Source organism: Hyaena hyaena, unplaced genomic scaffold (assembly GCF_003009895.1).
Source record: "Hyaena hyaena isolate Hyena2069 unplaced genomic scaffold, ASM300989v1 scaffold_750, whole genome shotgun sequence".
In the NCBI taxonomy this organism is placed as follows: domain Eukaryota; kingdom Metazoa; phylum Chordata; class Mammalia; order Carnivora; family Hyaenidae; genus Hyaena; species Hyaena hyaena.
This window is the reverse complement of record NW_024081385.1, coordinates 300094-326007: the sequence shown is the minus strand read 5'-3', so window position 1 is coordinate 326007 and position 25914 is coordinate 300094. Positions and strand designations below refer to the sequence as shown.

The 25914-nt window shown below is 33.6% G+C and overlaps 1 protein-coding gene across 1 annotated transcript in view; it reads right to left on the bottom strand.

The window, feature by feature from the left end:
- Window positions 1-25914, bottom strand: part of ASCC3 (activating signal cointegrator 1 complex subunit 3) — a 332522-nt gene that overhangs the window by 246597 nt on the left and 60011 nt on the right. Inside the window, exons 5-8 of the mRNA XM_039218367.1 lie at window positions 20834-20954; window positions 15854-16058; window positions 15002-15143; window positions 14261-14386 (exon numbers count right to left, since the gene is read on the bottom strand). Of these exons, the coding sequence (XP_039074298.1) occupies window positions 14261-14386; window positions 15002-15143; window positions 15854-16058; window positions 20834-20954 (594 nt within the window). The remainder of the gene's footprint in view (window positions 1-14260; window positions 14387-15001; window positions 15144-15853; window positions 16059-20833; window positions 20955-25914) is intronic.

Here is a 25914-nt window from a genome sequence, read left to right as displayed (position 1 = left end):
GTGGCTCAGTCAGTTAAATGTCAGACTCGACTTTGGTTCAGGTTATGATCTCACAGTTTGTGAGTTCGAGCCCCTGCACTGACAGTGCAGAGCCTACGCTGGGACTCTCTCTCTCTGTCTTTCTCTCTCTCTGTCTCTGCCACCTCTCTCCCCACCCTACTGCATTCTCTCTCATAATAAATAAACTTAGAAAATATATTACAAGTCTTATCCTAAATCCACCTGTCTACATACATATATTTTGGATTCATCAGACTACTAACCTTCCAGGAAATGACAAGACTTGGTTATACAATTCTAGGAAAATATATATGTTTCAAATATCCCTTATAAAGTACTGACTACACAGGCTGCTGTCAAGCACACATTTTACTTTAAAAAACAATATGGATGATATTATTTATCTGGAAGAACAAAAATGTACATTAAATATACTGCATTAACTGTTTATAATAATGAAATAAGGTATCTATATTGTCGGTCAATTAAAATGCATTAACTAGGTATTTGAGATGAAGCCAGGACCATGCTGCCCTCCCTGAGCTAGTGTATCATATGATAATGCTTAAAATCATTCCAACAACAAAGATTACAATTTCAGCATATAATTAGGAAAACTTATATAGATACCAAAGACATACACTATATAATTTTCATTGATTAAGTTTCACCTGGATCTCAATAGCATGTGGCTTAGGCTCAACATTTCAGAATCAGAGACAACTGCCACTCAGTATATTCTGTGAAAGCTTTGTCTTAATAATAAATACAATAACATTAATAAATGTGCACCCACTTGAAAATGCACTGAAAAAATTACTGAATTCTGCTAACTAAGAGAAAAGAAAATAGTCTATGGCCAGTTTCTCTTTACTGAAGAGTCGTGTACTTTAATGGTTCATGATAATAATTCATTTTGAACCAGACAATCTGGGTAGAGGAAATTAAATCTTAGCAACAGAAGACCTCCGGAGAATAATCTACTATTAAATCTTTGAAGGAAGTAAGATTGTAAGATTTTGTGAAACTCAAGTTAGGTATTTTATAAAATGAAATGGATCCAAATTTTATTACATGTGACAAAAAGTCATAAGAAATCATAATGCATAATTCATAACCCTTTCATATTATTTAATTGAACGTATTTACACCACTATAATAGTATCTGGAAATATTTAATATGCCCCTAAGTATCAATTCCTAAAAATTCTTTCACACTGAAAATATTCCATCTAAGAAGCACAACAAAAAAAATAAAATAAACTCTACTAAATAAATGAGACTTCTAAATATACTTAAGTACATGACAACAAAATGATAAATAAGAAGCTATTCACATCTTGAAGAGAAAAAGAAAAAATCTGAGAGAATAACAAACAATAGCAATACCACATTTAATGAGAATAATGGGAATCAGAGAGGTACACTAATCTCTTCTTGGAAGGTGAAGGTACCTTCCTTGTTCCTAAGTTGCAGCTAAGGTTTGAATGCTAAGGAAAACTGAAGAAAAAGTTAAGAGGGAATTTTAAAAGATAAACAAAACTTTGGCTACAGATAACAAACTCCACTGATAAACCGTTGAGACTGAACATCTGGATTTCTACTATGCATTCCTAACAACAATTTAGTAAGTTAGATGTCACTCAGAAGTGACACCCAAATGCTGTGCCAATAGTCCCATTCACAATATACAAGAAGATAGTAAAAATCATGGTTTAATCTTAGTTAGGGGTTTGATTTGGCTAGGTTTGGTTTGCTTGTAATTAGACGGAAATACCATAAGACAGGACTGCTTTCACCAAACCAGTATTATAATTACACAAATTTAGAGGCTAAACACAGAGGTAAAATTGAAGGTTAAGAATCTGGTATTTTCTATTTAGTTGATAAATTATTTTCACAAGGGAGATGAACTCCTACTGACATGTACCTAAGTATACTTCCAGATGTCAGTGTAAGTGTCATAGCTTAAAAATGTAAGACACCATTATTTATTTGGTATTACAAACAGCCTTTTTGGTCCAAATTGTGGGACCTGCCTTCTAACAAACAGCTGCACTACCAATCATGGCAATAAAACAAAAGCACAACAGTCTCTGTCAAATTCTGTTGAATCCTACAAAGAAAATGTCATTTTCAGCTTTTTGGCTGATATTTAGGGTAATAACTGGTTTCAGCTCTGACTTTAACCTTTAAGGTACTTCCACTAGCTTACTTAGAATCTTCAGAAAAAATGAAGTATTTTGGCACTTAGATGGTCAAGCTCACAAAATGTCATAGATACTAAATTATGGGTAATTCTTAATTTAAATTTTCTTACAGTATATATGACCTTAAACTTTCTAAAACTAATTAAATAAGGCAAGTATGTCACTTTATACATCTCCTTAAACAAGAAAATTTCATCAAGAGAATCCTCAGATGAATTGTTCTGAGCAATAAGGGACTACTTCCACTTGCATTTAATCTCACATTATTGGAATGCCAGTATGATTTCAAGTCAAGAATTCATTTAGGTAATAATAACTCAGCAAAATAATGTATTATATAAATAAAAGTATTAATGACTTATTTGAAGTGGCCAGTTCAATACACAAATGTGTGTATGTGTATTTCAATGCTTACAAACATCCTTAGTACTGGGGGTGCCTGGGTGGCTCAGTCAGTTAAGCATCCGACTCAAGCTCAGGTCATGATCTCACAGTTTGTGAGTTCGAGCCCCGTGTCAGGCTCTGTGCTGACAGCATGGAGCCTGAAGCCTGCTTCAGATTCTGTGTCTCCCTCTCTCTCTGTCCCTTCCCCATTACACTGTCTTTCTCTTTCTCTCTCTCAAAAATAAATAAATATTTAAAAAATTTTTTAAAAAAGAACATCCTTAGTACTGACTTTCTGAAGATCACAAATTTTAAAATACATAAATTGGTACTTTTTAAAATTGCTAATATTTTAAATACACAATGTAACATCATTAACTCATTCCTATAAAATATAACATCTGAGAACTACTAATTTAATGAGGAAACAAGTTTGTAAAGTGGACTTAAAAATTACTGCCTTAAACTGAAACTTATTGCTTGTTTCCCTACATGAGATCTGAAGCTCACATAGAAGGGTTTCAAATACACCGAACAAACCATTCAAATAGTAGGATAAGGATCGGGTCAAAGACTGCTTAGGCTGTGCTGAGGAGGCCAGTGCTTTGAAAAGAGGATTCTCATACTTGGGGCAGGGAGTGTGGATGCTTTCTAAAATGACAGATTTCTAGGACTCAACCCCTGAGTTCTTCATTCATTTGACTAGGGGAGGAATAGAAATGTGTACAGTTCTTTATAGCATCTCAAGTGATAATTAAAGCCCAAGCAAGAGTGAGAACTGTTACCCTAACTTTCCTACCCACTCCCAACAAAGTGACTAGGTTTTCTTAGTCATCTGTTTTTTGTTTGTTTTTAAAGCTTACTTATTTTTGAGAGAGAGAGAGAGAGAGAATAGGAGCTGGGGAGGGGCAGACAGCGAGGGAGACACAGAATCCGAAGTAGGTTCCAGGTTCCGTGCTGTCAGCACAGAGCCCAACGGAGGGCTCAAATCCATGAGTCATGAGATCATGACCTGAGCCAAAGTTGGACGTTTAATAGACTGAGCCACTCAGGCACCCTAGTCGTCAGTTTTTTGTTTTTTTTTTTTTAATAATTTTTAACACAACCTACTCTAGAAAGAACAAAGTGCATTTTACTCAGAAAAAACTTGTTTGAAACATGTATCAAGTTAGCAGGCATACATTTAGTAAAGGGGGTCCCTAAAAGAAAGATGTTTTGCTGAAACCTCTTTTACAGTATGTAAAAACTTGAAAAGATAAGCAAAACATTTCAAGGAAGATATTACAAAAATTATGTAATAAAACATGATATTATAGAGATTAGTTAAGAATACATTGAGACTTCTTCGGATGCCTGGGTGGCTCAGTCAGTTAAGCGTCCGAAATTGGCTCAGGTCGTTATCTCACAGATCGTGTGTTCAAGCCCCGCATAGGGCTTCGTGCTGCCGGCTAGCTCAGAGCCTGGGGCCTGCTTCAGATTCTGTATCTTCCTCTCTCTCTGACCCTCCCCTGCTCATGATGTTTCTCTCTCTCTCTCTCTCTCTCTCTCAGAAAATAAATAAAACATTAAAAAAAAAAAGAATACATTGAGACTTCTTCATATAATGATTTCCCCTGATATATTTAAAATTATTCCAAACTTATATAATTATTATTTTCATGAAGTTGATTGACAGTGTAACAGCTTGTAGAGGATGTGAAAAGCAAAGTAGCCTATGTTTAGTCACTGTTATACATGCACCACTGGATGAAATTTAAACTTGCCCTCTGTAAACTTGCTTGCAGGGTTATAAGAAGGGATTACGTTTTAAAAATGGATTATAATGTACTTAATGAAATGTGCAGTATTAACAAAAGAAAGGAGTCACTTTGCTTTATCTTTATTAATTTAAAACTGTTTTCTATATTCCTTCAATATTCATCTTTGCGTAATTTTGAAAAGTTATTTATACCAAAAATAATTCTACTCTTATCAATATCACTTAAGTAAAAGACTCAAAGTGTACCCTATTTAGATAAAACAACAGAAAATTCAGCTATCAATATGAGAACAGTTTATATAATTATTATTCAGGCTAGGAATTTACTCATCATTTAAAATGTATCGCAGACATCATTACACATTTTATGTGTGTTGATCATATAATCTTTAAAATAAATCATCTGATGAGAAAAACTGAAATTTGGAGGTGCTATGTAACTTGATCCACATGACAAAACCTGCCAATAGTGAAAGGTGGAATTTAAGCCCAATTCTATTTGCCTAACTGGACAAAGTTTATTTAAAGGCAGGATCATAATTCTAAACTGCTTTGCGCTTATCATACCTCCCAAGCACAATGGCTTGTATCAATCAGGAGCTCAGGAAATAATTACTGATGACTGACTGATAACCAATCCATGCATATTTCTTGAGAAAAATAATAAAAATCTATAAATAGCAATACAATCATATCAAACATCTGTGTTTATTATAAGAGGTCTGTGTAACCACAATGCACAGATATATTGAAAGATATGGACTAAGTCTATTTCTAAAGTAATTTGAAATTCTCACATTACAAGTTAAAGTCATCTACTTTTCAGACTTCTGAATTCATTTGAGTTCTAAAATTATCATTCTGGGAAAGCACAATATGTTTGAGGCTTTTAATCTCTCTTCTAGTTTCTTGCCATAAAATCAATAAAGTGTAGGTTGTAAAGAAAGTTCTGTTGTTAGATTTCTCCTAGCTAGAGGCGCAGATGTGAGTTATAACTCTCTCGTTTAGCAGTTTTTTCTCAAATAGCTGATGCCCTGTTCCTAGTTAGCTGTTTGCAAGTGTTCCCAGAAGACTTTATCGTACTACAATCCTGAAGAAGTTCAGGGCATACAGATAAAATTAATTCTTCTCTATAAGGAAAAAAATAGAATTTCACTTCAAAAAAGATCTAGCTGTTTCATATATTTGAACTATAGTGCACTTTCATAAAAACTAAACATTACTTTTCAATCATAATTCAAATACTTGCTGGGAGTCACAAATAAATAAAAAATATTATTTATAACTTTATAAGAAAGCTATCCAATAGAGCAAATTTTTACATAATGAACCTTTATTGACCTCCAAAACAAGAAAATACAGCGTATCAAAAGGTTGCTTTCCACACATACCAGACTGAATACATCAAAATCTCTAATTACTTTTGGGAGTAAGCTGAGAAATTTTTAAGTTTGTCCTTACAGTTTCCATAGCAATACCTTACACACTACTCTAATCATAAAACAGTGGCCCTCCTGACAGTGACCAAGTTTTTATAACAGAAACACCATTTTAAAGTTTCTACAGAACAAGTAGTATGGACAAGACATCTCTAATATTTTATACCAGGTCCACACAAAGTTTTCATTATGAAATCAAGAAATGCATCTTTCTCTGTATAACCCACACCAGCTCACTTAAAAAACACAATGCTAAATTCATTGTCGATGTTCAGATAAGGTACAATTCTCCCAGATCACAGCAGTCACGAAACAACTCAAGGCTTCTGTTTTCCAAGAAATTTTCAAAAACAGCTTTGGCCTGCACTAATCCCTTTGCCTTCTGTATAAGATGGATTAAATTTGTACCACTGACTTTGTATTTAGTGCATTCCACAGTATATTGTTTGTAAAGATTAGCACGGATGTATTCTTATGTCCTCAGCTATGTTGCAAGCTCACACAGGAGAGGAGAAATACTCTGTATTTCTTTTTTTTTTCATTTTTAACAATGTCTGTCAAGTTACAGGTGTATAAAAAATGTAAGGGGAGGGGCAGAGAGAGAGGGAGAGAACCTCAAGCAGTCTCCATTATGTCAGCACAGAGCCCCACACAGGGTTTGATCCTACAAACCATGAGATCATGCTTAAGAGAAGTCAGAGAGAACGCTTTCATGTTTTAAGATAGAATGTGATAGAATAATATCATTAGTGTGTTATGAGAAAATAACATGGAATTAGAATTCTATGACCAACAAAAATATCTTTCAAGAACACAGGTAAAATAAAGGCATTTTGGTTAATAAAAATTAAGAGATTTTGCCAGTACCGGACTCACTAAAGAAAGTTCAGGCACAGAAAAGTCACAGAACATGAACACACAGATGGAATTAAGAAACAATGAGCAAAATATACAGGTAAACCCAAATAATTACTGACTGCAATTATAATAATAGCAGTAACAACAATATTTGGTATAAAACTAAAACAAGATAGAACTAAAATATGTGACAACAATATCAAAGAAGCTTAGGAAGGGAGTGAATAGAAATTAAAAATTTTAACAATCTTATTTTGTAATATTTTTAAATCTATTCAATGCTTAGGAAATATTAAAAAAAAAAATGGAACCAAGGTTCCAGGTATCAAACCTCGGAGGGTAGAAAGTTCTTAGATGGCTCTTTCTCTTGGGGTCTCTCAATCCTGGCATCATTGACATTTTGGTAAATGTCTGCAAGGCTGTCATGTGCACTGTGGAATGTTCAGCAGCATCCTGGCTTCTCTTCTCTAGATGCCAGAACCCTTTTAGTTGTGACAAAAATGTCTCCAGATATTGCTAAACGTCTTTTAGCAAGGATGGTGGTGAGCAGAGGGGTGCCCAGTGTAAACCATTATTATAGGTAAAGAATGGGGAAAAAAAGGGGGTGGAATCAACTCGTCCTTCTTTTCTCATTTTACTTAAGACCTTACTTCAGAGTAGAGATCTCACTTTTCTTAAAACTATGAAAACAGGACTTTTTCCTTCCTTTGATAACAACTTATTCTGGAATGCAATAAACTATTGGCCTTCTCCAGAGAGAAGGCGGAAAACATATCTTTTAACTTGCTATAATTCTCAATTTCCACACTTACCTCCTGCTTTTGTTTCAAAATGAAAAACAAAATCCACAAATAAACACTGAAGATTCTGTTAAAACACAGGTATTTCATGAGCTTTGATGGAATAATAATTCTCAACTGCATCAGCTTCTGGCCTACTTCATTCCCTTAAAGCTGAATTTCTCCATTTGGGAGATAGTTTTATTGTAAAAATATATATAATCAGAAAGAGAATTGATAGCTCCAGAGATCTCCAAACAGCACAAGCATATGTGCACCTAATAGGTGCACAGTATTAAAAAAAAACCTTTTTTTTGGTATTAGAAATCTTAATATCTTACAAAGACTGTAAAAGCAAAAAGAATAACAATGTCTTCTGGGGTTTATAAAGATGCATAAGTAATCTACATCTACATGTTTGTTCATTTGTTTGTTTTAATGATAATACATGCTGAAAAATTTAGCAAACAAATATATTAGAATCAGGATTCGCATGGCTCCAATCTCCGGGTAAAGGTAGGCATGTATTAGAATTTGTCAAAATGATTAGAAATTTAATGTGTGCTACATCATTTCTTTCCCCACGAAATTTATGAAATCTTCTTTGCTAAGATCCCTATCAGTGCAAAAAAGATTGTAAACACACTTTTCAACATTCAACATTATATTTTGTTATTTCTTGATACTACCTCTTAAAAAGGCAGGGAGTGACTCAAGGCCATGGTTCTGATGAAACTGATGATATGCTTGACAGTGTAATAACCAGCCTGTGAGCTGTTTCAGGAAAGGCCTTGGGAGCATGTCCAGATTTTAGCAACATTTCATCCTTTTCAAAGTGGTCTCATGAAAAAAATCTACACTCTAAAGTGTTTTTCTGGGTGCTTATTTAGCTTTCTTGCCTTTATAATCTAATTGAATCAAGCTGTGCCAACAAACTCAGGCTTTAAGATTCCCAGCTCGTGTACAGAAAACAAAGTAAAACCAAAGGGAAAGTAATTTCTTTTGAGGAAGCAAGAGCAGGGGAGGGACGGGCAGAGAGAGGAGGAGAGAATCCCTGTGCAGAGACCGATGTGGGGCTCGACTCATAAACACTGAGGTTATGATCTAACCGAAATCAGGAGTTGGATGCTTAACCGACTAAGCCACCCAGGTGACCCGGTAATACTTTTTATATTTACTATTTGACTTTTTTCAAAATGTCTGACTTGAAAAACTACAGATGTCAATAATAATAATGACTGGTTTCTTTAACTGCTGTCAATTAATTAGAAACTACTCTAGATGTCTTTTTTTTTTTTTTTAGCAAGTTGAAATTTTTTTTTTTTTTTACAAATAGTTTATTGTCAAATTAGTTTTTACATAACACTCAGTGCTCATCCCCAAAGTGCCCTCCTTCATGCCCATCCCCCCCTCCCCCTCACATCCATCAGTCCTCAGTTTTTGTCAGCATTCAAGAGTCTCTCATGGTTTGCCTCTCTCCCTTTCCCCCACCATTTCCGCCCTTCTTCTCCCCCTTGGTCCTCCGTCAAGTTCCTCCTAATCCTCCTATACGTGCAAACATATGGTATTTGTCCTTCTCTGCCTGACTTATTTCGCTCAGCATAACACCCTCAAGGTCCATCCATGTTGCTACACATGGCCAGATTTCATTGTTTCTCATTGCCATGTAGTATTCCATGGTATAGATAAACCACATCTTCTTGTCTTAATAGAATGACTATAAATTTAGTTCCTCCTGATCTCGTATGATAGTATCCAATAATATTCCACATATGTTTGGAAGGAAAGAATAGCGACTAGCATAAATGAACACAGAAGTACTAAGCATAAGCATAATTTCCAAACTAACAATAAGTCTTTTCATTTTATCCATACACCTACCTGACAATGTTAGTTTTCAACAGTACATTTTTCATTTTAAGCTAACATTTTAGCTAAAATGTATTAAGTACCCAACACTCTGCAGAGTGTTTTACGTATATTAATCCTCACCATTAAACTATGAGGTGGGTACTATTATCCTAATTTTACAAATGAAAACTGAATTGCAGAAAGGATAGTAACTAGCCCAAAATCTCACAGCTAGAAAGTGGGGAGTCTGAGTCAAACTAGGTCAGCCTGGAATCAGAGGTTCTGCTCTTAACTAGTAAGGTGCTCTGCCTCCTGAACTTTATACAAACCTTTTCTTTTCTTCTATTCCTCAACTTGGGAAATGACACTATCACTTACCCATGGTGCCCTGGACATCATTCTAGATTCAAACAAAAACTTGGATATCATTCTGGAGTCCTCTCTCTGCTTCATCCTCTCTCATTTAATCAGTCATCAGATCTTATATATACTGGTACCTAAATTATTCTCCATCTTTCCATTTTTCATGTAGGCTGCCACTTTCTCAATTCAGGTGCTCAGCATTTGTCTCCTGAACTACTGCAACAGTTCTACTTTCAACCTTCAATGCAACCTTCAACCTGGTTGCACTGCAATCAGGACAAAATTATCTGATGTGACATTCAGTCAAGAGAGGATATAAAAGCATTTTATCTATAGTTCCATAGGACTGTTAGGAATGCCATGCAATTATGATGTTAGTGAAAGGAGAAAGATACCATCTTCAGAAGTACTTTTCCTGATATATATAGGTTTCACCTTATAAAGAAAGATCCAAGCCAACAAAGGTATCCACTAAACTAACATTCTGCTAACACCTATATTTTTTCCTGAGGTCTAAATTACTACTCATTTTAAGACATCTGGTGGGATCATTACGTAAAGTGACCTGATATTAAATGGTTTACTTATGTACTTATAATGATATTTGCATTTGAATGTATTATACTCTAATTATTATAATTGCTTATAAAAGTACAAATTAAAATCACAATGAGAAATCTCTATACTATATCAGAATGGTTAAAATATACATATAAGCAAAATATAAAAATATAAATTTAAATGGCTAAAATGAAAATAAAAACAGTGATAACACCAAATGCTGGTGTATACGTGGAGAAACTGAATCATACTGGATTGCTGGTGGGAATATAAAATGTTCCCCAGAACACAGTGTGGTAGTTTAAAAACAAAAAAACTAAACATGTAGCTAAAATAATGACCCAACCATTGCACTCTTGGACATTTATTCCAAAGAAATGAAAAGTTTTGTTCATACAAAAACCTGTATACCATGACTAGAGCAGCTTTATCCATCTTATGGATGGAATTATGTTCCATCTTAAAATTTAAGTTCATATATTAAAGCCTTAACTCCCAGTACGACAGTGCTTGGAGATAGAGCCTCTAGGGAAGTAACGAGGTTAAATAAGGTCATCTGAGTGAAGTCCTAATCCAATAGAGCTGGTGTCCTTATAAGAAGGGGAAGAGACATGACACCGAGAGCCCACGTGAGGCATGGAGCACAGGGAGAAAGTGCCTGTCTGAAAGCCAGGAAGTGAAGAGAGTCTTCACTGGAAACTAAATCTATCAGCACCTTATTCTCGGATTTCTAGTCTCCAAAACTGAAAAAAATAGATGTTCATTGTTTAAGCTACTCAGGCTGTGGTTATGGCAGCCTAAGCAAAATTATATAATTTGTAATAGCCAAAAACTGTAAACAACACTGATGCCCTTCAACAGAAGAAAAGTTAAACTCTCTCATGTGTAGTAGGCAGAATAATAATCCCCACTGATGTCCACATCCCAATCCATGGAATCCTCAAATATATTACATTACATAGCAAACAAACATTAAGGCTGTAGATGAAGTTAACCCATTTAGGAAAACTCTTACTCTTATAACCTAAATTAAAATGAACAAAGTATTTATTTAGAAATAAATATGAAAGAAAAATAAGAAGCATGATTCATTCATTATGCAGACAATGAAAGTTAATTTTTCACATGAAAAATGTTAATATTTAATACACAAAACAAACTTAAATGATGGTAATGCTTATAATGAGTGATAAGGTTTAAAAAGAATTATGTGCAAAATTATGCCCTGGCTATATTCAGAATCACCTACAGTGCTCCAAAAATCTTCTTCAAAATATAGGTAACTGGACCCCTCTCAAGAGATTATAATTTTATAGAGGCCAAGGCACTTAGATTTTGAAAAAGACCTACAGATTATTCTGACCCACAGGATGAAACCCACCAATATAAAATTGAAATTTTAGTCTAACATATAAACTTACTACAGAAAACAACTTAAAACTGTAACAATAAGGAATCAGTTTAAAAGTAATAAAGGTAAAAAATGGAATACGGTATGGTGATTAGAAATGATGTTGCAGAAATGATGTTTGCTGAGATGGAAAGATGCATGTAAGTATATACACAAATAGACTCAAACAGTATGTGTGATATAACACCATTTTATAAAACAAAATATATATGCACACATATGTGTAGAATGGAGTTACTTCTATTTGGCTGTCATTATTTTTTATGCTGCTCTTTTGCTTGCCTCCATTATTTGATATTTCTGAATAACTACATAAAAGATATACACACACACATACACACACATATATATAAAGGAACTTCATTTTGGTGACAAAAAAGCTTAGCTTTAAATAATATGCATACTTTAAACTAAATTAAGATTTTTTTTAAATTTAGCATGTGCTTATATATTTCTTTGATTTCTCAATGAATTTAATACCCAAATGGCAAGATCCCATGGTACACAGAAAATAAGCAACCTAGGATGCAGACAAGTGCCAAAAGTGCCAGATTATATACTTTAGACCTTATTAACCAACATATTTGACTGAAACTATTTGATAACCATTAATTGATGTATGTTTGATTGAAACTGTGTTCTTAAATCTAAGGCTGAAGAGATACTCATGAGAGGTTCTCACTTATTATCAACACTGCCTACATGAAATATTCTATATGATCACACTCTCACTCTCTACATGAATACTCTACAGGTATCTTACATCTTTGCCATCTTTCTTCAAATAAAGGGTATGTTTGAAAGGGTATGCATGGATGCATTTGGTGCAGGTGAGTATTGAGGAGGTGATAAAGAAAAACTATGGGGGGGGGGGACTGTCTCCTCTTATAAAAAGGAGTAAGATGATGTGCCCTCCTACACTCATGTTTGCTTTGATTGTAAACTTAAGCAGTTTGCTTTGGGACCTGTGAGTGGCTCAGCTAGTTGAGCATCCAACTATGGCTCAGGTCATGATCTCACGGTTCGAGGGTTTGAGCCCGGCGTCAGACTCAGCTGATAGCTCAGAGCCTGGAGCCTGCTTTGGATTCTCTCCCTCTCTCTCTCTGCCCCTCCCCTGCTCATGCTCTCTCAAAAATAAACAAACATTAAAAAAGAATTTTTTTAAAAAGAAGTTAGCTTTAATATACTAATTATTTTACTACAGCCTACTGTGCACTCCAAAACTTTATGAATTTGGACTTTTCCTATCATGTAGATCATCAAAAACTTCAATTTTACCTCAATTACACTTCACAGATTTGCCTAAGTAAATTATATGCAAAACTATATTCTGACAAATACATACCCTAATTAAAATGTTTCCAAATACATTTTAAAAGATCATCTTTTAAAAGAACACCTTTCACTCAAATTTGCCTACAATCCCATTAAGTCTGGTCCCAAGGACACCTGATTACAAAGTTAGTCATTAATCTGCATTACAGTTTATCTAATGATGCCCCATTATTAGAAATCATTCAAATAACTTTAAATACTAAAATCAGACTAGCACTCTCCTCAATATATTGATGTTCTCTAAAACCATTTCGGCACAACACTCGATATAATTTATATTTCTGTATGTTCCTTTGAGAGGCCATAAAAGTTTTATGGCCATAGCACTGTTTTAACTACAGTGAGTATACTGAGTTTCCAGTATGTTCTGTATTGGCACTACTTGATAAGTTTATTGAAGGGAATCATTATTTTTCTTTCTTAAAAATTTTTTAATGTTTATTCATTTTTGAGAGACAGAGAGAGAGAGAGAGTGTGAGCGGAGAAGGGACAGAGAGAGAGACATACACAGAATTTGAAGGAGGCTCCAGCATAGAGCCTGACACGGGGCTTGAACTCACGAATCACAAGACCATGACCTGAGCCAAAGTTTGACACTTAACTGAGTAAGCCACCCATGCGCCGCTGATTATTTTTTTATGCAGCTTTATAATGAAACTTTCTCAAACCCTCACAATTTAAACAGTCAAAATTATATATAATTCCTTCCTAAAACTACATTATTAAAACTCTAAAAATTCAGGAAAATAATAAATCACAAGTTAAACTGTCAATTTAAATAAACATAAAAGTAAATTAAGAAATACTTATATTGAGGTAAAACAAATACGGCAAAATTTTGACAAATAGTAAATTAAGACAAAGGATATACGGATAATACTAGTCATGCAAGTTTTCCATATGTTTGAAATTATTCAAAATTTAAAAAGTGAGAAAAAAAATTAAAAAAAAATAGTTTAGAATTTCATCTTCTCCCCAAATAGCATTCTATTGTTTTACAGACTGGCCATTTTATATATCAATATATGAATCCTTTAAAACAGTTTAAGCCAGCCTACATAGGTTAAACCAAATATTAGCTGAAATAATCAAAATAAACATGAAATTACAGAAATATATACACAAAAATGTTTAATGTGTGAAGGAATGATTTTTTAAAATTTAAATTCTTCTATTGTATCTCTTTAGTAATCAATTGCATGTATCTATTAGCCTACTGCTAATTTTTAAAAATAAATTTTTTAACAAAAATCTATTCAGAAAACATACCAAGCACCAAAAATATCAACTTTATAAAATGATCCTCTCACCTCATCTAATTCTTGGATATAAACTGGTTTTTCCTCAAGGCCAACTGGCATTGGTTCACTATAGGGAATCTTTACTTCTTCATACATCTTGTTATTCTCTCTTTGGATTCCTTCTGGTAAGATCATCTATAAACACCAAAAATTAAAGTTAAAAATAATAAGAACAATTGCTTTAGTAAAGATTCTTCAATTAGAGAGAAAGAGAAAGAAAGACAGAGAATACTACTGGCTTAAGACATAGCAGTGGTAAATAAATTTAGCTAATTTAAAGAAAAACAAGCTTAAGCAAAAACAAAAACAAAACACACACACACAATTTATTCATATACTAGATCTCTCATATAACACAAAGACCATATTATGCATTTTAAGTATAATATTAATGAGTTTTAAGTACATATTGATTAAATGGTATCCTGAAGACAAATATACTTGGGTCACCAGGAAAAATGTGCCATATACAGTATAAAGAACAGTCAAAAAAGTAATGTAACCACTAAAACTCAAAAATACAAGTTCCACAAATAACAAAAGGGAAGAGAACAAATACATTTTGAGTACCTAATATATGTCAAGAAGTTTACATACACTGGATTATCTCATGTTCCTCAATATTTTAAACTTAAAGTTAACATAGTATATCAATTAGTATAAGAGCCACAAACGGCACAGGGAAAATCTATGTATTATTTCCTCAGAATCAACCTATTATCCCAAAGTGGTCATATACCAGTGACATACCTTTGCACCAGCAATGAATGCTGATGTTCGCATGGCTTCAGCCTGGGAATCATAAACATGGGGATAATGTATTTTTTCAATGTCCATGTCTCTCTGCCTGCTCAGAATTGGAACACTTCTAGCATTCATAAGTGCCTGCTCTCTGTAAATATAAAAACAGCAGAATAAATACAAAGTTTTTATCTTGCAAAAGAAAGCATATACTAAAACACAGTCACTATAACAACAATTTCAAGGAGCTTTCCATTATAAAGTGGAAGAAATTAAATTACACAAAGAAAGATATTAGTAATACTGAAATTTTCAGTGTAACTACATAGAAGTTAATATATTTTTTAGGCAAGATTTTTAGAAAACATCATTTGTTAAGGTTAACTTAATGTTCTTTATAATTTTGTCACAATCCAAAGATCTTTGACAAGGTATAAATTCCTTTATAAAAACAGGATTCAAAATTTAAAGCAGAAATATCATAATGCCTTTGTTTCTCATTCTTCCTTTCTACTTCTAAATAACATGAGGAAAAGTATTCTTACTAAGCTAGGAAAAAAAAAGTCTCAAAATAAATCTGTGTAGGCTTTACAAATTTTAACCTAGTGGTGTGTACACAGCACCTAAAAATAACTTATCTCTACAATCTAAAACTCTCACCTACATAGATGTAACCAAGAAAATTCTAAATAAGAAGATCATTGCTTTATCTCAGAAAATTAGGTTTTCATACAACAAAGTCTGTTCTTATAAGAAAACATGACTAAAATTACGAATTATCTAAATTGTTAAAATTTAAAAAGAATGCATACAAGGTAGCAATTACAAGAGAAGAATTTTTCAGCTTCTGGTTTTTATTACCTTTGTATCCGCAATTCCTTAGGATCAAAGCACATAACTCCTTCTGCAACTTCTCCATCTTCTCCAGTCTTTTTTTCTCGCCTGGCAATTCTTTTTTCTTCACGACGATATTGTTTCATTAATTGCTTCTCCTGTTCAGACTGAATGGTAACTTGACAACCATAGTTAGGTTTAGCATTTTCTCCTAAAAGTTTTTTGCAGTTGTCTACAAAACAAATTTAAGAAATAACATGTTCTAGAAATTTAAGCTTTAGGAAAACCATTTTTCCCCTTCACCAAAATATAAAATAGCATAATGCTCTAATAGTTCATTTTTCTTTAAAACTGTCACATTCAATTATATGTTTTATGGAGAGTTTTTTTTAATGTACTATCTAAGTGATATTACATATTGGCTAAGAAAGGTCAGCAGATATTTTCTTCAAACAGACTACATAGTTTAGTGTTATAAATTCTTACATATAACATCAGGAACTTAAAAATTCAGTTTTATAATTTTGAAATTATTGGTTTACATAATTTTAATAAATATAATAATTAATACTTATTAGCACTTATTGTTAACATAATAATAAAGATATTCTTTACATATTAGATATAACTTTTCCCTATGTAACAGCTTTACTGTGTTAAACTGAATATATGCTATTACTTATTTATACATGAAATAAAATTTATTAACATTACTCAGGATATGTTTAAAAGATGACCAAGGCGGACAAAAACTATGATCCACCTTTTCATAGAAATACATTTTTAAAAAGGGGGGGAGGGGGAAGATGGCTAGAGCCACTAACAATCAGATCAATGAAAGCTCAATGCTTCATTTACAAGTACCAATTTATACCTGAAGTTTGGTCAACTCAATATTCAGGAAAACTTTTTCTTCCAACAGGACTACCTTCTATGTTTAATTAAATCTTTCCAAGTAGTAGTATCTTGGCTCATTGTGGCCCTAACAGAAGTCACAGGAAAGTTGTTGAAAACAATCCAAATCAATACATATTTACTGTATTGAGGACCTACTAGTTCCAGGCACTGCTGTTAGGCTAGGAAGCAATGAAGAACGAAACTTGGTCCATACTCGTAAGGAGCACAGTACAAAGTTATTTTATTAAACTCCAAGGTCCCACACAGAACAAGGAAGGAATTAAAAAAGCATCAAGGTGGGGAAACTAGTTTTCTAATTCAACTAAGTCAAATCTTCACAATTCTTAGTCATTTGTCACTACCTCAATACATAATTTTGAATAAATCATTTTAACTCTCAATCACAGGAAGTGATCCCTCTGTATAATGGTTTTAGAAGTCTCAAGAAGGAAACAGAAAATAAAGACTTATGACATGAAAATTGTGAAATAAGATATAATCTCATTTATATTAGGACTATATTTTATAGTTCTGAAAAGAAGTGTTTTTCTAAGTCTTATATATTTTACTTTCTAGGTAAAGTCTTATACACCTATTATATGATTAAATTTGTAGCCAATTAACTTTCAATGATAGAGAACAAACTGAGGTTTGACAAAGGGAGGTGGGTGGAGATTGGCTAAATGGCTGATAGGTTCAAAGGAGGGTACTTGTTGTGATGAGTACTGGGTGTTGTATGTAAGTGATGAATCACGGAATCCTGAAACCAATATTGTACTGTATGTTAACCAACTAGAATTTAAATTAAAAAAAAATTTCCAAAGGAAAAAAAATGCAGTTTTCACATGTACTCTGAACTATAAGTTAAACTGTCTGCAGAATCATACAAACAGCAACACAGATATTAAGTAGAATACCATGCGAATAACACCATGTATTTATTATTATAAATGAATGTTAAAGATTCTATGTGTGAAACTAAATACCCTGGATGACACATTAAGTGCTATGGCCCATGTCATTAACATTTTAAACAATGAAGCTCCCAATAAGAAAACTAAAACTGTAAGAAGAAAACAGGTCTACTCATTGATAGCTTTATTAAGCCTCAAACAGAATATACTGGAATCCTGTAACACTGAACATAATAAGTAATTTTCAAAATAAGTCATACAACAGCAAATCCTTAAATGTATAGTTCTCCTTGGTAGGTTCAGCTAACTATAGAGCCTGAAAAGCAGACATGAAATGAATAAGGTTACCAGTAATTCTATAAAATTTTACTGAAGAACAATGTGGAAGCTTGTATCCTTTTAGAATGTAATCCTGACCAAAAAAGATCTGTGTCACTACTCAAAACACTGTCACTTGATAGCGTGAGCTAACTTAATTTTTATTTTATGACACACCCTGGAGTGAACATTCTTCACATCAGCCCTGAAAATAGAATTTAATTTACAACTCTTCTCACTTTAGCAGTCAATATACTTTACCCACCCACTTTTTACCTACCTTACATTTCCTTGTTATAAGAACAGAAGAGATAATATAGGGTGATGTGCATCTGGATTAAAAGTTCAAGAAAATCAGTATGAAAGCTAGAAAATGATAAAGGGTAAGAAGCAATTTCTAAGACCATGATTTTGGAGGAATAAAGAAAAAGATGGCTGTGGTGGTCATATTAAAGTAGTTTAATAAAAAATGCAAATATAATTTGGTAGTTTTTAAGGAATTTTGAAGGATATTTAACACAAAATTAGATCAGAAGATATAAATGGATGAGAACATTGATAAAGTAATGAGTCTGAAGATTCTTTTCTTTAAGAATATTTCCTTTCCAAACCCCCTCCCCCCAAAATGAAGGAAAATATTTTTGTAATGCATGTACACAAAAAACTATACTTAAAAAAAATCTGAAACATGCTGGTTGTCAGCTTCTTTACAAGAGTCCTTAGAAAAAGTTAAAGCCAACTAATACCCCACTTTTCTATGGTAAAGTTACTACTCTAAGATAGTGGCAATAATAATGATCTAGCTTAAAAAGTGTAAAAACAGTAGGAGAAACGTAGACAATATTTCTGGGCAGACAGATGGTTTAAATATTTTTCTAATAATTCAAATCTAATATTTGTTTTGGGATTCAAAACTATGTTACTTCTAAAAAGTTATCCAAAAAGAATAGAATCTGTGTATAAATGTTACACAAAAATAAACATAATGAAACTGCAAGATAGCACTAACTCATCATCTATAGCTCCTAAAATAAAATATGTGAAGCTGGAATCACTGGGAACTTTCTGTTAAGTAAATTAGCACTATTAAAAGGTGAAATCAATATGTATCCCTGTATCAACACTTAGGAGGCTGACAAAATAAACAATAAATTGTCAGAATTTATACTGCATGACTAGATATTTACACTAATTTCTTTCTTCTGGTGGACACCCATTTTAAATAAATGGTCCTAAACTCTGGGGGTTTCCAACAATGTTTGATAAGTATTGTTTACCAAGTGGGAGAGCCTTCTTAGAGCAAGGCAGTTTATAAGTGATCAATATGTTCTTTAAAGAACAATGAGGGGCGCCTGGGTGGCTTAGTCAGTTAAGCGTCCAACTTTCGCTTAGGTCATGATCTCGCGGTTTGTGGGTTCAAGCCCCGTATCGGGCTGTGTGCTGACTGCCACCTCAGAGCCTGGAGCCTATTTCAGTGTCTGTATCTCCCTCTCTTTCTGACCCCCCCCCGCTCACGCTGTCTCTCTCTCTCCTAGAAATAAAATAATAAAACTATTAAAAAAAACAATGAACAATGAAACTTGCATAAAGACAAAGTGGCTAAATTAAATTCTTCTGTTTCTAAAAATCTCAAGACAACTCCAGGAAACTACCAATAATCAAAGTATAGGATAAAGGAAAGCCATAAGAAAGTCTGGATTTAAGTCAAGGTGGGTTTTTTTTATAATTTCAGTTTAGTGCCATACTCATATATGTAAGGAAAAGATAATGTAACATATAGAAAAATGATAAATGCTTATTGATTTGAAGAAGAGAGGGATGTCTAATTTTTTATGCTCATGCGCTTTTTTTTAAATTCCAAACTATATATAAGGCTAGCAAAGACATTTGGGTAAAAGTAAGAAATTTAGGTTTACTGTTTATGACTTAAAATCTGAGTTCAGCATCAGTTGTGTCACACTAAGCAAGGCATTCTTTTATTATTTTGGCTTCCTCAACTACTCTAATTCTTCTGAGGTTTTTAAATATATGTAATACATGACATTATAAATGTTCAATTTACTGAGTGATAACTGTAGTGCAGGAGACTGCTTTTATTCTTAAATGTACGATGAAGATTTTACAGGTGAAGTATTATGATTTCTGCAACTTCCAGACCACACTGTTCAGCAAAAACATTAAATTTAGGTGTTTATGTATATGTGCGTGACTGCATGTGTAGAGAGAATAATGAGAGAAAGAGCAAAATATTAATGACTGGCGAATATGTACAAAGATAAGCAAGTATTCACTGTACTATCCTTGTACTATCCAGGTTTGATAGTTTTAAAAATAAAAATTTGGGAAGAAATCATAACACTACTTGGTCCATAGTAAATATCAAAAGTATTTGTTTAAAAAAAAACACAACAACAACAAAAACACACATCTATTCAAACCTTCAGAAAAAAAAAATGCCATACCTAAAGAGAAATATAATCTCTACCATAATACCCTATTTAGGGCATTGATTATTTGTTTCATAATCTGTAATATCTAAAATCTACTTTAAAAAGTGGTATGACTAAGGGCACCTGGTTGGCTCAATCGGTTAAGTGACTGGTTCGTGAGTTTGAGCCTTGCATCGGGCTCTGTGCTAACAGCTCAGAGACTGGAGCCTGCTTCAGATTCTGTGTCTCCTCCTTTCTCTGTCCCTCACCCGCTCATGCTCTGTCTCTCTCTGTCTCTAAGAAATAAATGTTAAAAATTTTTAAAAAAGAGTTTTAAAAAGTGGTATCACTAAATTACATAATAGACCAAAGGATATTAAAATATAATTATATTAAAAAGATTTGCTAACCAATGAATCTGTCCTTTAAATCAAAATTACCTTTCTTACCTTGAAGAGCCTGTAACTTATGATCATTTGAACAATTAAGAAATCTATCCACAATTGTAATTCTGTTCTGGAGGAGTTTCTCAATAAGTTCAAGTCCATCAGGTCCCAGCAGTTCAAACAGCTTAAAACAAAAATCAAAACAACTGTTACCTCAAATCACCCTTTTCAAGTTATTAACAGCTTGTTCAACAAAGGTGGGAAGCCAAACTACTAGAGAAAGTAACCAAGAAATACTTTGGAAAAAAATGTAACTTAGGAAAGAAAAACAAGTCTTCACATTGTTACATAACTTTCAGCTTTACGAAGTCAATTTTACAATTACTAAAGAACATGATTCGATTTGTAAAAATAGGGGCGCCTGGGTAGCTCAGTCCTTTAAGCGTCAGATCTTGACTCAGGTCATGATCTCACGGTTCATGGGTTCAAGCCTCGTGTTGGGCTCTGTGCTGACAGCTAGCTCAGAGCCTGGAGCCTGTTTCAGATTCTGTGTCTCCCTCTCTCTCTGACCCTCCCCTGTTCATGCTGTCTCTCTCTCTCTCAGAAATTAATAAAACATTAAAAAAAATTTAAATCAATTTGTAAAAATAATTATGATTTATATATAACTAACACTTGCCTTTCCTTGGTATAACCAAATGAAATTCCAAAATTAATTTGCTTTTTTAATGAACTGTTTGGTTTTTGTAAATAGAGTCCTAGTATGATTTTTTTTTTACAACTTACCACACATAACGGCTATCATTTTAAAGAACCATTAAAATGTTTTAATGATTAATTACATGCCAAATTTTTAATGCTTAATAATTAATTTTATTATTTAATTAAATTTATTTTATTAATTCTTAATTAATAAATTTTAATGCTTACTAAGTCTGAAATCTAAAACACAGTTCCACAAGTGCTTTATGTAACTTTTTATAAAAATTTCCATGTGTATCTTATGCAGAGCATTTGCCAAAGATTAAGCTTATCCCAGAGTCAGAGAACCAGTTTTAGAATTAAGAAAGACTTTCAATCACATAATTATACAAAGTAATGGCTCCAGAAAGCCTGTAGATTTCTTCAGGTATAGTTTGAGGATGTTTTTTTCTCCTGTCCAGAAATATTATATCTAATTTTACATGTGAAGATTTTATATCAGCTAAATTCTGAAAAGATTACAAATAAAATCACAATTAAAGTACGAATTTATGTTAAGTATAGATGAAATGTTAACAATTTAATAAATAGTTTCTTTTTACTGTTCATTTAACTGACATTCTCTACATACAAGGCCAAAGCCCTTGTCCTAGAAACTCTACTTTTTGTCTAAACATCATGGAAAACACTGGGGCCCAATCAGTCTGACCCTGCCTGGCTCATAAGGCACTAATTCCATACCAAGAGAGGCAAGCCAAGAACTTAACCATCAGTACTCAGCTCCTAAAGCAGGAGTGTCACTCAAAAATAAACTTTCCCTTGTCCCCGCTCCTAGCTCCAGAGTTTGTCTCAAAGATCTTGTTTGGGGTAGGAACTAGGCTATAAAACAGAAAGGTCCCAATCTCTTCCAAAGGTATGGGCCTCATTTGCAACCTGGCAGAAAGCTGAAGCCTGAGGGCCCTCTCAAAAACAGCACCGGTTGTGGTTAACTATAATTAGAAGACTCACAAATTGAACAACCAGGTTACAAAAGAGAACTAAGGAAGGACAAGTGGGAGGAGCCTGATTCTTCAAAGGGGCCACACATTTATTAGCTTGTGGAGCAACTGATGCCCCAGGACATTTCTGTGAACAACAGAGCAATGATCTGGTAATTAGTAAAATTTAATAGCTGGCAACAGTCAAAGAAAGAAAAGCAGAGGGTCCAGCCAAACTACTTTCATTTTAGGATGACTGTGGATATACCCAAAAGTGTGCCTCCTTGACGAACAGTATCAGAAGCTAAACACTGTGGGGTGAGAGTAGGAGGAAATGTCAGCACTAAAATAATCCAGCTAGTCACTAAACAAATAAACAAGCAAATAACGATCATAAGCACTGGCAGTGGCAGATTAAATGAAATAAACAAATTCCTAGAAAGACAAACCAGAAAATAGCAGACAATCTGAACAAACCTATAACAAGTGCAAGACTGAATTAAATCAAAACAACCCACAAAGAAAAGTGTATTTCTAAATGGCGTCACTGGTGAGTTCATTCAAAAGAATTAATGCCAATTCTTCATAAACTCTTCCATAAAACAGAAGAACATCTCCCAAGTCTTACTCTGATTCCAAAACCAGACAAATATATTACAAGAAAACTACAGACCAATAACTCTTAGAAGTTGAGACACAAAAATCCTCAATAAAATACTAGTAAACCATATCCAGCAATATGTAAAAGGAATTACACATCATGACAAAGTGAGATTTATATCAGAAACATAAGACTGGTTCAATATAGTAAAATCAATTTATGTATTACATTATATCAACACAATAAAAAACAAAAATCACATGATCAGCTCAAGAGATGCAGAAAAAGCATTTGAAAACTCCAACAGCCTTTCATGGATAAAAACAGTCAACAAACTAGGAATACAGGTACTTCTCCCACCTGATAAAGGGTATCTATGAAAAACACATAGTGAACATCATACTTAATGGTGAAACACTGGATACTTACCACTAAAAATAGAAACAAGACAACAAAGTTTGCACTGGTGACTTCTACTGAACACTGGCTAGAGATTCATGGCGCAAACCACGGCAATTAGGCAATAAAAAAAAATGTAAGGTATTCAGATTAGAAAGGAAAAAGTATAACTTTCTATCGTAGATTATCTATGTAGGAAACATTAAAGAATCCAAAAAGCATAACAAAACCATTCAGTGAGGAAAGATGATGAGGATTTTCAATTAATAATGTTGAGACAACTGGCTACTCATATGGAACGGAATGAAGTTAGACCCTTACATGATATACAAAAATTAACTCAAAATGGATTAGTATTTTAAATGTAAGAGCTAAACATAAAATTCTTAGAGGAAAACAGAGAAGAATATCTTTATGGGCCCAGATTTGGTAAAGGATTCTTAAATATGACACCAAAAGCATGAGCAACAAAAGAAAACACAGATAATTTGGATTTTGGCAAAACAAAAAACTTGCCCCTTTCAAGGAAAAATGCAGAATGGGAGAAAATATTTGTAAATCATATATCTGGTAAGAAACCTGCACCCAGAGTATATAAAGAACTCTGACTACTAACAAAAATACAAGCAATAAAAAACTGAGCAGAAGCTCTGAATTTATACTAGGAAAATATATAAAGGATCAATAAGCAAGTGAAAAGATACTCAGCATCATTATGCATCAGGGAAATGCAAACCAAAACCACAAGAACCATTAAGAGAAAAAACTAAAAAAGAACAACAGTTGGCAAGGATGTAGAGAAAACCAGAACTTTCATACATTGTTTGTGGGAATACAAACTTGTACGGCCGCTATGAAAAACATTTTTCTGATTCCTCAGTAAGTTAAACACAATTACAACATGATTCATTAACTCCATTCCTAGGTATATACCCCAAAGAACTGAAAACATGTGTCCAAACAAAACCTTTTATACATATATGGCTATTCACATAACCAAAAGGTAGAAACAACCCAAATGTCCATCAACCAAAGCATGGGTAAACAAAATGCGGTATATCCCTACAACAGATATGACTAAGCCATAAAAAGGATTGAATTAGTGTACAACATAGATTATTGATCTTAAAAACACTTTGTTAAGTGAAAGAAGCCAGACACAAAAGGCCAAATACACATGATTCCATTTACATGAACTGTTCAGAAGAAAGAAATCTCTAGAGACAGAAAGTAGATTAGTGGTTCCTTAGAGCCTGGGAAGTGGGTGGGGAGGGAGTAGAAGGAGAGAAGCTAAAAGCTTAGGATTTATTTTTCAGGTAAGGAACATGATCTACCATGACTGTGGTGATGGCTGCACATATCTATGAATATGCTAAAAACCACTGATTTATACAATTTAAATGGATGAATTGTATGGTATGTGAATTACGCATCAATTAAGCTATTTTTTGAATTATAAACCAAAATGAGTTAAACTCAACTACTAAAAGTAACAAAACAATTGCTTATGGTTGAAAGATACAGACTGAATGCAATTTTCCTAATAAAAACATTAAGTGCATGTTCTGAATTGCTATTAGTTCAATTTAAGCCCCATGCTTAATGTTAAGTGTGACATTTTAAAACCAAAAAATTCAAAGATACCCCCATATTACAAACTGTAATAAGAAATGCTCTCTACCTGTAGCATGAAATGTCTTTCATATTCTATCAACTCTCAAAATATGTGGGTTTTTTTATGTTTTATTTATATTTTTTAGAGAGCGTAAAGCAAGAGGGCGAAAGAGAGAGGGAGGCAGAGAATCTGAAGCAGCCTCCATGCTGTCAACGCAGATCCCCCTGCAGGGCTTGAACTCATGACCTGTGAGATCATGACCTGAGCTGAAATCAAAAGTCAGACACTTAACTGAGCCACGCAGGCACTCCAAGATTGTTATTTCTTAGACTGAGACCATCTTTTTTCCCATAAGAAAATAATTTTTTTAAAAAAAATTTATAGTTTATTTTTGAGACAGAGAGAGACCAGAGCATTAGTGGCGGAGAGGCAAAGAAAGAGGGAGACACGGAATCTGAAACAGGCTCTAGGCTCTGAGCTGTCAACACAGAACCTGATGCGGGGCTCGAACCCACAAACTGTGGGTTCATGACCTGAGCCGAAGATCATGAGCTTAGCCAAAGTCAGATGCTTAACCGACTGAGCCACCCAGGCATCCCCATAAGAAAATAATTTATCATGGCAGAATTACCCTTACACATATTCTAAGCTACTTCAAGTTTACTTAATCTGAAATACAATGTTCACATATGATAAATTTGAGATTCATAAATTTTTAGTCCAGCACAATTTTAGGAAAACATCAGTATATCTGGAAGACAACTTCTAATGTAACATCTCAGGCAGAGGATCACCACAGCAGAAAGAGCCCTTTCTTTCTTTCTTCTTTCTTTTCTTTCTTTTCTTTCTT